This window comes from Ursus arctos, unplaced genomic scaffold (assembly GCF_023065955.2).
Source record: "Ursus arctos isolate Adak ecotype North America unplaced genomic scaffold, UrsArc2.0 scaffold_28, whole genome shotgun sequence".
Classification (NCBI taxonomy): domain Eukaryota; kingdom Metazoa; phylum Chordata; class Mammalia; order Carnivora; family Ursidae; genus Ursus; species Ursus arctos.
In genome coordinates this window covers 38,460,098-38,472,700 of record NW_026622963.1, presented here as the reverse complement: position 1 = coordinate 38,472,700, position 12,603 = coordinate 38,460,098, and the positions used below count along the sequence as shown (strand labels likewise).

Below are 12,603 nucleotides of genomic sequence, written 5' to 3'. Positions count from 1 at the left end.
TGCCCCGCCTGAGTCATGGGCTGTTTGCCTCCTGTCTGGGCTGACCGCTCCGGCCCAGCTGCCGCTGGGGACACCATCCCCCTCACCCCCATCGTCAGAAAAACACGAGAATGATTAAGACCAAATGTCTTTCCACGGTGTGGGGGAGGGGGCTCCAGGGAGGGTTCCCAGAGCGAGCAGATAAGGACCTGCTGAGCCTGTCTCCCCTGGGACAGATTCAGCGAGGCTGGGGGCGCCTGAGGTCACAGCACAGGAGCAGGGGCTGAGCCGGGCCTGGGACCCCCATGCTCAGCAGGGGTCAGGAGCCCAGAGGCAGAGGCCCCGTTCCCCATTCCTCGTAAGGGTTGCTGCCGCGGACAGAGCAAGCCCTGGGAAGCCATTACAGAGTGCGGGTCCCCAGGGCCTCCTTGGGCCACGGAGCTGTTGCAAACACAGGAAGTCTGATGCCCCTGACTCCCGACCGCAGAGATCCTGGGACTCGTGCAAGCCCAGTGACTCGCTTTCCTGAGTGACCTCAGCCCACCTGCCTCTGCAAGAAGCCACCACAGGGCCTGCCCGGAGCCATGTTCCTGCCGGGATGGAGGGGCTCAGCTGCCAGGGGCAGGGCTGAGCGGGAGGCGGGGGGCAGGGGGGGCTCCGGGACAGTGTGGCCAGGGCCTCGAGCCCCGAGCCAGACCCACGCAGAGCCTTGGCTTCTCGGGTCCCGTGGAGCGTGTTACTGAAAGGGGTTTGGGGTGTGAGTGGAGGGTGGGCAGCTGGAGAGCAGCTCTGCCCTCTGTCCCATCCAGGTAGGGACTGGCCCCCAGGACAGACGCTTACGGGTGCCTTTAGCTTCTCCTGTGTCTTGTTCAGTCCCCGAGTGACTTTCAGTGATGCCCTCCCACCCCCACCCAGCCACAAGTGGCCACAGGGCCCTCACCTCACCACGCAGCTCGAGGGCCACCGTGCACATTTCAGGATGTGTCCCCTGCAGGCGTCCACAGGGTGGGGGCCTGGACCTCTCTGAGCCTCCATGTCCCCCTTTTGAAGAAGGGGGATTCCACCTTCCAGGAGTGGGACTGGGGAACAGGAACTAAAAGACATGGTCCCTTCTCCGAGGAGGAGCTGGGCCTGGCAGGGTCCGGGCTAGCCTGGCTGGAGCCCAGGACCCTCTGGGAGGACCTCACACCCGTCGGCTGTCCGCTGCGCTCACCGGTCTGGCCCCCTGGACTCAGGTTTGGCAGGCAGGGGGGGCTAGAGTGCCAGGTCGCACCTGGGCCTGACGGGCACAGGAACCAGCTGCGACCAGCCCAGCCACCTCTGGACATGGAGCCCATGTCGGGAAGGGACAAGTGGGGGCCGGGAAGGGGGTGGCTGCCCGTCTGCTCCTACTTGCACGCCCATCACCCCTGAGGGGTCACCAGCTCCACTCCTCCTCCTCCCCTTTGGTGCAGGTGAGTTAACGGGGGGAGGGCCAAAGCCCTCACCGCCATCCCCAGGGGTCAGTCCCTGCTGGAGACAAGGGCCTTGCTGCCTGAGGTGCGGTGTGACCTGTCACTGTGAAACCACAGGTCTCTGAGATCCTGGAGTGGAGACATGGGGAAGGGCCAGAGGGCCTGAAGAGGGGGTGCCACCGCTTCCCTGACCTTTGCCAGGCCGTACCGCACCCCTCATCTGCAGCCCGCTAAGGCCACTGAACATGTCCTCAAGGACCCCTGAGGACGGAGGGCAGGAGAGCGGGCCTGAAATTCTCCCGGTGCAAGAGGAAGCCAAGCTGCACGCTGAAACTGAAGGTGCTCATTTATGTATAATAATAATAAAGGTTATGCAAACCGTTAAAATAAAAAAATACCTTTTCTTGAGGGAGGGGTCCCCAGCCCGCCACCAGCAGGCCAGGTTAGCACCTTCGGGGTGCAGCCCCCAGTGGGGCGTGAGGTCCGTGCGTCTGGGTGCGTGGGCCGGCCGATCCGTGCAGCCGGGCCCCGCTGGGGTGGGTCAGCGGCGGGCAACACGCTGATGGCCGCGGGAGGGGGCTCCGTGGCCCGGAGGGGGGCAGGAGCGGCAGCACTGGGTGCGGACGGCGGGCAGCTGGCATCGGCCCAGCAGACGCAGGGTCTCACAGAAGCCGAAGGACAGGCGGTCCCGCTCGCAGCCTGGGGGGGGGGGGGCACGGGAGGTGGGACCCTCAGGAGGGAGCCCCCACCTGCACCCCCCCAGCACCTGCACCCCGCGGGGGGCCACCCTCCATCCCCCCAGGGCCTCAGGTCTCCAGCTATTGCTGGCCTCGTCCCACCTCCCCGGCCAGGGCTCTGGGGAACCGGCCCGGCTACACTCAGCTTTCTAGAGGACCCCCACTTCTGACCCCTTCAGGTGCTCAGGAGAAGCCAAGGAGCCTGCCACCCCTCTCCATCCCTGCTGACCCTCGGCGCCCCCGACAGGTCCTGGTTTCAAGAGAGGCCCCCATGCTCCTTGCCAGCCTGCGGTGGAATCGCCCCCCCAACCCTGACCCCTGCACCCGTCCTGCCAGACCTCCCTGACCGCCGGCAGCCACCCAGGTCTCAGCTTCTGGGTCACAGAGTCCCATCCGGCCAGGCCCTGAGCGAGTGGGACCCGGGCCCCGCAGCCCGTCAGCACAGCGCTCGTCCCCGGCTGAGGCTTGGCTGGCCCTCCCGCCCTGTGCTTATCGGAGCTATTCTGGGAAGTGGTTTGCTTCCAACCTCCTGGCCTTGCTCCCGCGGCCGCGGACAGCCCGCAGCTGCCCAGCTCACGCCAGCAGACGTCTCGGGGGAGGAGGAGAGGAACGGCAGGGGACAGCCGTGGGCCCGGCGGAGGGCAGCAGCTCGAAGCCGCACCTGTCCACACAGGCGTCCTGTCGGTAGCCGGTGACCTCCTGCAAGCTGCTCACCCTCCGTGGGGGGGGGGGGGGGAGTTCCCTCCTCTGGCAAGAACCCCCACCTCCGCAAACGGATGTGGGTCATGCTAGGTCAGCTGCTCACCGTGGTGACCACACACCCTGGAGTTTCCAGACTTTCTAAACGTCTTGCCACGCAGCCCCACAAGCCATCAAAACATCCTGGGGCCCCAGGATCTTGGCATCCAAGTCCCCTCCCCGAGCTGGCCTCCACCCTGACCGCCTCACTGGGGACGGCTGGTGGCTCAGCCACCCAACCATCGCCCCCCTCCCCCGTCCCCCGCCTGCAGTCCACCCGGCCCCCAGCATACAGCACCGCCGCCCGAGTCCCCGGGGCCCTGAGCCCAGCGTGAGGGGCAGCAAGGAGCCGTGGCCAGCCTCCCTGCAGAGGCAGAGGCTGCGTGCCATGGGCACGGTAGATGCCGCTGGGAGATCGGACAGGACGGGTGGGGGCAGGGTGGGTAGCACCTCTGTGGGGCCCTGGGCAGCACGGCAAGGCAGCCGCTACTCCGGGCCTGGACCGCGGCTGCCAAGGAGCCAGCCACTGTCGAGAAGATGGGTGGGGTGGGTCCCCGGGGCGCTGACGGCCGCAGACTGTCCTCGGGGGAGGGGGCAGTGGCTGATAAGCACGGAAGCTGCCGGTCTCTCCCCATTGACAGAGGGGGCCCCGGGCTCTCTTCCTGACCTCACAGCAGCTGACCAGGTCGATGCAGTGAGCCCCTTCCCCGAGCACCGTCTAGGCCCTTCCCCACAAGACCTCGCTTCTGCCCCCCCACACCCGTTCCCCAAGCATGGGGGCTCTCGGCCCTGTGTGCTCCAGGAAGGGGCGGCCCAGAAGGGAAGTGGAGCCCAAGGCCACACAGCTGGGAGGGGGCCCAGGTGTGACTCCTTGGCCAGCTTCCTGTGCTCAGCGCCGCCGGGGAGGCTGGGGCTGCCGGAAGACGTGTGCGCCTGTGTCCACAGCCACCGCTGGCTCGCGCCCTTCCTCCAAGAGGACACAGCTGGCCAGGAAGCAGCCAGCCGCTGGCAGCCGGCAGGACCCTGGCCAGGAGGCCGCAGTGGACGCTCCGGGGCACTCCTCCTCCGGCCAGAGCGGGGGCCAGGGGCTCACCCAGGCCTGGCCTCACTCGGCCGGTCACGAACACCCAGGGGGAAAAGGAGCTTGCTCAAGGTCACACAGCAACTTGGCGGCCACATCTGCAGCCTCCCCGCCCTTCCTGCACTAGAGAGGGGTGCCTGGGAGCACCTAGGGGGCTGGGCCCCCTTGGCTCCGGCCCTGCAGCCTCATAATCCTGGGACAGCCGGGGTGGTGGGCCGACAATTTGAGGATCCCGTCTCCCGCCGTCCTCCCTGCCCCGACCCCCTGCACGGTGCCGCTGACTCACGTGGTGCCTCGGTGAGCTCACAGTCCTGGGTGCCGCACGGCCGGGAGGTCTCCGGCCAGGCCTCGTGGCTGCACTGCTCACTGTCCTCCTCGGGCAGCCCGGTCTGGGTGTTGACGCACCGGACCAGGCGCCGCTGCACGCCACCGCCGCAGGGGGCTGAGCACTGTGGGGAGGGGGGACAGGTGAGGCTCCCCCCTTGGCCAGGCTTGGACCTGGGGGGGCACCCCTGGGGCAGCGGCCAAGCGCCTTCCCCAGGAGCAAGGCCCTGCACCTGCAGGCCTGTCCTGGCCCCTTGGCCCTGCCCCCTCAGAGCCCCCCAGGCTCCGGCTTGTGGGAGCCTCACCTGCCTGGAGGGGCCCAGGAGCCCCCCAGGCTGGAGAAGCCACCAGCCCCTGACGCGGGGCCGGGAGGGTGGCCGAGGTGAGGCGGCGGCGTCTCAACCAGGGCCCTCCAGCCCAAGTCAGGCTTTATCATCAACTAGGATGTCAGGTTGTGAATAGGTTTAAGCTCTGCCGCCTGTGCCAGGCCACAGGCTAAGTGCCTACTGGGCCGCTCCGTTTACTCCCTCATGCCCCCTTCCCAGAGGAGGACACAGGCCCAGCGGGCGAGGCAGCCTGCCCAGAGCCACTCAGCAGCCACGGGGACAGCCACAGAGCTCCAGCAGGCCCGGCAGGAGGGAGGCCTGCGCCCGAGGCCTCGCTCGCCACGCCGGCACCCCCTCTGCCACACCGGCCTCTGCTCTGCTCCCTAAACACTCAGGTCCCTCCTTCCTGCCCCAGGACGTCACACTTCCTGTCCCCTTGTGCCTTTGCTTCCAACCAGAGTCCCGCAGGCCTCACCCCTGCCCCCCCCAACACACACACACACACAAGGCCTTTCCTGACATCCCAGCACCCGCCTGTTTCCTTTCGTCCCGTTCTCCCCAGCAGGCCGGAGCTTCGGCAGCGTGGGGACCTCATCTGGCCGCCACCCACACCTGCGGTGACCAGAGAGCCTGGCGCACAGCACAGGACAACTCCTTGAGGGCACGCAGGACTGAGCGGTGCTTGCCGGGCCCGTCACTGGCCCGCAGGCTGGCTCACCTGGCCCCAGGGCCCCACCACCCACTGCGTACAGGGGTGCGTGTTGCAGGGCCGCGTGCTGTTGGGTCTCAGCGCCTCCTCGCAGAGGCCCGGCTCCGGGCAGGTCACCAGACGCTGCTGCTCGCCGCCACCGCAAGCCTCCGAGCACTGGAAGGTGGGATGGACAGGGAGACGGGTCAGGGCGTGGCCGGGGCCTGAGGACACCCCCCCCCCACCCCATCCCGGGACCCCCAGACCTCACCTCCCTCCAGGAAGAGATGTACCAGCTGAGGCAGGGCTGCACCCCGCAGGGACGGCGGGCGGGCGGCATGGCAGGCCCCGGCTGGCAGTGGAAGGGCCGCAGCGGCCGGAGGTCCTGTGTGTCCACGCACTGCACGTCCCGCATCGAGGACCCTCCACCACAGCTGCGGGAGCACTGCAGGCCAGGGAGCAGTGTGAGCAGACCCCACGCATGCACACGCGCGCACGGCTCTGTGAGGGGTGGCAGGGCAGGCTGCGGACAGCCCCCCACCCCCTGCCCGGGAGAGCCAGCCAGCCTCAGGCTGCAGATGCGGAGCCAGGGCCGCCACCGCAGGGGACAGGACGACAGGGAGGTGCAAGGGATCGGGTGGTGACAATGAAATTCCGGGGGGGGGTACAGAGAAAAGGGCAGGGCCAGCAGCGAAGGGGCTCGCGGTAGGTCAGACCAACCCAGGGAGAGGCGAGGAGTCAACAGGAGGAGCCCAAGGACGGAGGCGCAGAGCCCCCCCAGCCTGCACCGGGGTCCATGCGGACCCGGCTTGCTCCCCGAGCCCCACGCACCTTACTCCAGTTCCCCGTGTGCCAGGCAGCACAGGGCCTCAGGTGGCAGCGGCGGGCGGGCTGGGGCCGGCCGGCGGCAGCGCAGTCCTCCTCCCGGCCGGAGCTGCAGCGTACGGGCCTCCAGACGGCACCCAGGCCGCAGGTGGTGGAGCACTGGGGGCCGGGGCACAGGCGTGAGGGCAGGCACATCCCCTTCACCCCCCCTGAGCCCCACAGCTTGCCCATCAAGGTGGGGGGGGGATCCTGGTGGAGCCAGAGCCTCGCTTTCCCCATCTGCAGAATGGGCTCCTCCACCCACCTCCCGAGGAAACTGAGGACAAAAATTCAAACACCTCCACGAGCAACTGTCCCTGCTTACAGGGGACACAGGAGGTGGCCCAGCTGTCATGACCAGGCTCGCTGCTCCCCAGAATCACCTAGGAAGGGAGTCTGGATTCCTCGCTGAGTCCCTGCCCGTCCCTCCCCACCCCAGAATGAGGAGTCTGAACAGAACTTCCACAGGGGCAATGCAGGGGCGCCGGTCAGCTTCTGTCCATCCAGTTCAGACCCTCCCTGGCCCCTGACTCAGCGGGGAGGGTGGGGGCGGGGGGCCAGGCGGCGAGGGCCTGACCAGCCCCTGGAAGGGCCAGGCCGAGCCCTGGGGAGCCTGCTGGGCACAGCTGTCCAGGGAGTGCCCTGCCCGGGAGCAAACAAGCCAGACAACGAGCGATAGAGCTCCTGGCTGCCCCCCAACGCTTGTGCCTGCCTGGCCTTCCCAGCAGACCCTGTGCTGCTCAGGCATGGACGTCAGGGGACCCCAGAGACTAGCAGATGGGCCCCTCGCCACCCCCTTACTGCTCCGATGGGAACATGAGGCTGACAGGGCGGACTGCCCCGGGGGGCACATGGAGGGCAACAGGACTGATCTGGGGTCAGGGGCTGCCAGTTCCCAAACCCCAGAACCCCCAGGCATCTGGAAGGCAGCCGTTTCCAAACGAGGAAACGGTCAGCAAGGTCCTGGTGAACCCCAGCCCCTCTTACCTCGCTCCAGCTCCCCACCTCCCAGCTGGCATTCGTGGCAGGTGGCAGGACCTGGGTCAGGCTGGGGTCCAGAGGCTGGGCCTTGGGGGCTCTGCTATTGTTGGCTGAACCGTCCTGAGCCAGTACGGGGCTCGGGGGCACCTCAGAGCCGGGGGTTTCCGGCTGCCCCATAGGTCCTGGGCCAGAGGCCAGGCCCCAAAACGTGTGCTCAAGGCCAGGGGGGGCCGTCAGAAGGAAGGTTCCTGGCACGGCCGCGGTCTGCAGGTGCCACGGGGCTGGAGGGGTGGGAGTCCCCTGTTCCAGGGGGCCGTCCCCGCCTGTGGTCGCTGGCAGAGCAGCTGGGGGAGGAGGGGAAGGAGCTCTCCCGACGGGAGGCCGCAGCTCAGTGTCCCCAGGACCCAGGCCACCTTCCAGAGGTGGTTCCCAGGCCACAGTCCCTGCCGTCCATGGATCGCCTGTGCCAGGACTGGGGGAGGTGCGGGTGGTGCTGAAGGAGGGCAAAGGGGGCGACATGGGGCGGGATCCTGGGTGCAGGCTGGTCGCTCCGAGGTCTAAAGCTTCCTCCTCTTCCCCCTCCTCCTCCTCCTCCCCCCACTCCTCTTCCCCCCACTCCTCCTCCTCCTCCCCCCACTCCTCCTCCTCCTCCTCCTCCTCCTCCTCCTCGGACAGCTCGTTGGCCCCCGGCCGGCGCGGAGGGGGAGTTTGGCTCTGGCTGTCTTCCCCTCCTGGGAGGCTCCCAGGGGCAGCAGGCGTCTTCGTGCCACCGACTGAAGCAGGGGGCCAGGGCCAGCTGGGGAGCCCCATGTCTGGGTGCCTGGCGGGGGCATCTTCCTCAGGTAAGAAATTGACCAGGAGGTTCCCAGGGGCCTGCTCCGAGGGTGGGGGCAGAGAGAGGCTGGGCCAAGGGGCAGGGGACTCTCCCAGTGCCCCCTCCTTTTCGGTCCCCGGAGCCTCTGAGGCCGGCAGGCGGGTGCTTATGGGGGGCTCAGCAGGACTGCTCAGGGGTGGGGGCGTCCAGTGCCCTGCCCCTGCCAGGTCCGGGTCGGGCTCCTCGTAGGACAGGTCCTCGTGGAAGTTAATGAAGTTGTAGTCGTAGTAGAAATCGTCAACAAACACGGGCCCCGGCGGGCCCAGCTCAGGGTCCTCCTCGATGGCATTGCCCATGCCGGCCGGCTCAGGTGACGAGGGGGGCAGAGGGCGCGGGGCCAGGCGCGGGGGGATGAAGTCGATCTCATTGAAGAGCTCGTGGCTGGAGGAGCCGCTGCCTGAGCCTTCGGGGTCCAGGGCCTGAGGACAGGGCGGCAGGGAGCAGGCAGCCCCGCTGGCCGGCCGCTGGGCCTCATCGCAGGGGATGCCGGTGTCATTGGTGCAGAGGACGCTTCGGTGCTGAGTGCCCTCTCCGCACGTCGCCGAGCACTGTGCAGGAGACCAGGCTGAGGCGCTCGGCCCGGGAGAAGCTGGCGCCTACTGGGGTACCCTGCCCCCGCCCAGTGTCAGAGCGAGAGGCCTCAGCCAGCCCTCTCTGACCCCGTTCAGCTCGAGACCGTGGCTGGCAGTGGTGGCTTGCCAGGGCATCCGAGTCCCTGAGGCTTTGGGGACAGGGGCTGGCCCAGGAAGGCCCCCAGCCCCCCTCCCACCGTGCTGCCTGGCAGTAAGGGCCCCCTGAAGGCCGTCTCCACCTCCCCTGGGGGCGGGCCCCTCCCGACCTGACGCTCACCTGCGACCAGCTCCCCACGGCCCAGGTGGCTGGACAGGGCACATCCCGGTGGCAAGGGGTCTCAGCAGGGGGCCGGGGGAGGTGCGCGCAGGCGGGCGGCTCCAGGGCGCTCTGCTCATCCAGCCCCACGCTGCGGATGCAGAGCACAGAGCGGCGGGCGAGGCCCCCAGGCCCACAGGAGCTGGAGCACGGCTGCCACTCCCCTGCCCACCACCTGCCGGGCACACGGGGTCCCGGGGGTCAGGTCTAGGCCGGCGCCAGGACGCAGTCCCCGGTGTTCCTGCCACCCCCACCCCTCGGGGCACTGGGCAGGTTCCCAAGCACGTCCAAGATCCCAACCACACGCGACCTGGGCTGTCCCGGGCTGGTGCTGGCGGCCTGGGGAGGGGGCCACCAGGGCCCGGGGTTCAGTCTTGGGAAAGAGGCCACGCCCTGCTGTCTGCTGCTCCGTGGGCCCGTGGGACTCAGGAGCCTGGGGTGGGGGCAGGGATTAGGGCGGGCTCACCGGGCCGGGCAGGGCTCCTCGCTGCACTTCCTCTGGCGGTCATCGGGCCGGCCCAGGGGGTCGCAGTGTCTCTCGTCCACTGGCCCCGCCTGTCGCTCAGTGCAGTACACGCTTTGCCTCTGCAACCCTGGGGGCCACAGGGGCTCAGCCTGGGCCTGGCACCCGGGGTGCCCCCTGCCCGAGCTGCCCTGCGCCCCAACACAAGGCCATACCGGCTCTAATGGAAGCTCCCAGAGCAAGGCCTCCCTGCCCCCTCTCGCTGTCCTCCCAGCCTTCACCTCTGGCCCTGGAGCGGGCGCAGAGTGCGCAGGCTCGGGGGGACGGGGGGCCAGCCCCTCGGCTTCCTAGCTGGGAGGCCTTGGGCAACTCACTGGGCCTCTCTGAACCTCTGTGTCTTTGTAACAGCAATACCTGCCTCGAAGCCGCCAGGGAGTGAGGACACCATGGGGTCATGCAAATCCAACCCCAGCCTGAGCGCCACCCATCCCGGCAGGGTCCGTGCTCAGAAAAGGGGGAGCGGCGAGGAACCTCATCAGACACCCCCCCGCCCCCCAGCTAACGTTCCTATCCTGCCCCGGAGCCCATGATACCTTCGTCACTGTTCCTGTCCCTCTGCCACCGCCTGCCTCTGGGCCTTTGCACGGCTGTGCTCCTCACCTTCACCATGCACCCCCACCCCCTCTCCAGCAGAAGGACCCCCTCTAGCAGGCTCTGCCTTCACCCCTGCTTCCCTCACAGCCCCGAAGAGCGGATCCCCTCAGCCTGAGGATCCCAGCTCCCATCGACTCCTCGCTCCCCACTGACAGAAGGCCGGGTCTGTGCAGGGTGACCACGGACCCTGCTGAAACCCCCACCGTAGTGCCCGGGCATCGAGGGAGGTTTGGGACATAGTCCTTCCAGGGAGAAGAGGGCACAGGTCCCCCCCGGGGGTCAGCCCCTGGCTCCTTCTTCTTCCTGCTTGGACCACAGAGGCTGGGAGGGGGCCACCTCGACAGGCGTAAGGGGGACTCACTGATGGGAGGAAAGTCCTGGGTCCCTAGGGGCACCCGGGCCATCTTGCCAGTGTGGACTCTGCCCCCTGGGCCTTCCTACTGCTGGGGGCAAATGACCGGGAGCCGCACTCGCGGCTCAGCACCCCCCTGCCCCGTCCACCTGCAAGGCCGCCACTTCGCGGGAAGACAAGTCCCCAGCGTCCAGTGCTCCCAGGAGATTCACCTTCAAGTTTGTAAATTTAGAGATGCTTACATGGGACAGGATGCTTTCAACAGCTTCTGAAGATTTCTGCCAAGGTTGGGGGGCTGGTTTTCATCTTATTAAACGAGCCCTTTTTGGGAACGTTCAAACGTCCGTCCCAGATTGCTGAGGCCGAGCTCCCTGGACGTTACGGAGCCACAGGGCGCGGGAAGAGTTAGGAAAGTCCTTACACGTGTCACACAGGCCACTGGGTACAGAGGCTCACAGTTGGGGTGGGGACAAGCATGTTGTCCTGGCTCCGTCCTCCCTGGGGAAGCCCCTCCTGGGGGCCGCAGCCGGAGGGGCAGGAGGCTCCCCAGTCCGTCTGCAACAGAGGCTGGAGGCGGGAAGGAGCCGGTGCTCAAGGGGCCCAGGTCAGGCTCTGGGAGCACGAAGGGGTCAGTCTCCAGCACGGAGCAGAAACAGGTGTGAGGCCAGCAGGGGCAGAGCAGTGAGAACAAAGGGCGGGGTGGTGGGTGCCTCTCTGGGGGCAGAAGGCCAGCGCCAAGACATAGCGAGCACCGCCCGTGTGCCAGGCATGGTGCTAGCCTCGTCCCTATGCCCAGGGGACCTGAGACACGGCTCTCAGCGGCCCCACTCTAGACACAGGGCCACAGGGCTCCGGAGGGCAGCACTCCAAGCTCGTGGGGGCTCGCCAAGCAGCAGTGAGCCGGAGGTGGAGGCCAGGCACCCCTCCCCAGATCCAGGCCCTGCTGGGCCGCAGCTGTGCCCGCCCTGGTCCTCACCTGTGCCACAGGTGACCGTGCACTTGGTCCAGGGCCCATAGCGCCAGGAGAACTCGGGCGGCTCGACCTGGCCGTGGCCATCTGCCTCCCTGTGGATGGTGTACTCATAGCGCACCCCGGGGTTGCTCTCCTGAAACAGCAGCTGGCGGGGCGGGGCGGGGCGGGGCGGGGCGGGCCGTGAGCACAAGATGCGCCTCAACCCACCCAGGACCCGCGACCCCGAGCAGCCATCCCCCAAGGAGCCCACCCAGCCTCCGCTGGGACCTGGGCTACACCGCGGCAGAGGCCCCAGGGCTGTGTCCGGATGTGGGGGGGCTGGATCCCGCAGGCCCGCCCCGCTCCCCAACCCGAGCCGCGGGAGGCGGGCACCTGGATCCAGACAGGCTCGCTGGTGGGGCCGGGGGACGTGAGGTTCTCCCAGTTGCCAGTGCGTGCGTACGTGAAGGTGGTGCCGGCCACCTGGTAGTCCCCGTTCCACTGGATGGTCCAGCCCCCATTCAGGAAGTACTTCTCGGGGTCCTCGCTGCGCAGGGCCAGAAAGTTGGCGGCCTCAGCCACCTCCTCGATGCGGATCTCACGGGCGCCGGCCGGGATCAGCCCCACGTCCACATAGCCTGTGGCCAGGGGTTGTGCGGAGGGTGAGGGGTCGGCCGTCCCCTCTCTTTCCCCTCTCCCCCCGGCTGCTGATGGCAGATTCCACCATGAGCTCAAGGTTCTGAGCTCCCCAAAAGGCAGAGGCTTCCCTTGGTCCTAGGTCCCCTAAACCTCAGAAGCGTTCCTCAAATCCTGCCACCGTGACCCACGCCTCTTTACCCCTCTCCTGGAGACCTGGGCTGGTGTCCGTGTCACCAGCCTGGGCCCTTCCCCTGGGACGCTGTCCTCGCTGCCAGCCGCTCTGTCCTTTCACGGACTCCACGCGCTTTACCCTGGGACATGGGTACTGCTGTCACCCATTTAACAGATGGGGAGACTGAGGCCCAGGGTGACGAAGTAGCATGCCCAAGGGCTCTGCTGGGGGCTGGGCGTCCTGGCCCGGTACGCAGGGCCTATGGCAGCCCCACCCTCACAGTCCCCAGACAGAGATGCGCCTCCAGCTCTTTCCTCCCAGTGCAACGCCTCTCCCACGTCACCCGAGTCTTTCGTGATTCAGCTAAACTGCCACCTCCTCCAGGAAGTCCCCGCTGACGTCCCCAGGTCAGGACCTCCTTCAGCAGTGCTCTCAGC

General features: G+C 67.9%; 1 protein-coding gene across 1 annotated transcript in view; it reads right to left on the bottom strand.

Annotated features, from left to right (window-relative positions):
- Nucleotides 1-1,767: 1,767 nt before the first annotated feature.
- ADAMTS7 (ADAM metallopeptidase with thrombospondin type 1 motif 7) overlaps nucleotides 1,768-12,603 on the bottom strand; it is a 39,035-nt gene continuing 28,199 nt past the window's right edge. The window contains exons 15-25 of the mRNA XM_057303616.1: nucleotides 11,749-11,993; nucleotides 11,380-11,521; nucleotides 9,401-9,527; nucleotides 8,896-9,109; nucleotides 7,810-8,594; nucleotides 7,179-7,713; nucleotides 6,159-6,311; nucleotides 5,599-5,772; nucleotides 5,358-5,504; nucleotides 4,276-4,438; nucleotides 1,768-2,132 (exon numbers count right to left, since the gene is read on the bottom strand). Of these exons, the coding sequence (XP_057159599.1) occupies nucleotides 1,975-2,132; nucleotides 4,276-4,438; nucleotides 5,358-5,504; nucleotides 5,599-5,772; nucleotides 6,159-6,311; nucleotides 7,179-7,713; nucleotides 7,810-8,594; nucleotides 8,896-9,109; nucleotides 9,401-9,527; nucleotides 11,380-11,521; nucleotides 11,749-11,993 (2,843 nt within the window). The 3' untranslated portion in view covers nucleotides 1,768-1,974. The remainder of the gene's footprint in view (nucleotides 2,133-4,275; nucleotides 4,439-5,357; nucleotides 5,505-5,598; nucleotides 5,773-6,158; nucleotides 6,312-7,178; nucleotides 7,714-7,809; nucleotides 8,595-8,895; nucleotides 9,110-9,400; nucleotides 9,528-11,379; nucleotides 11,522-11,748; nucleotides 11,994-12,603) is intronic.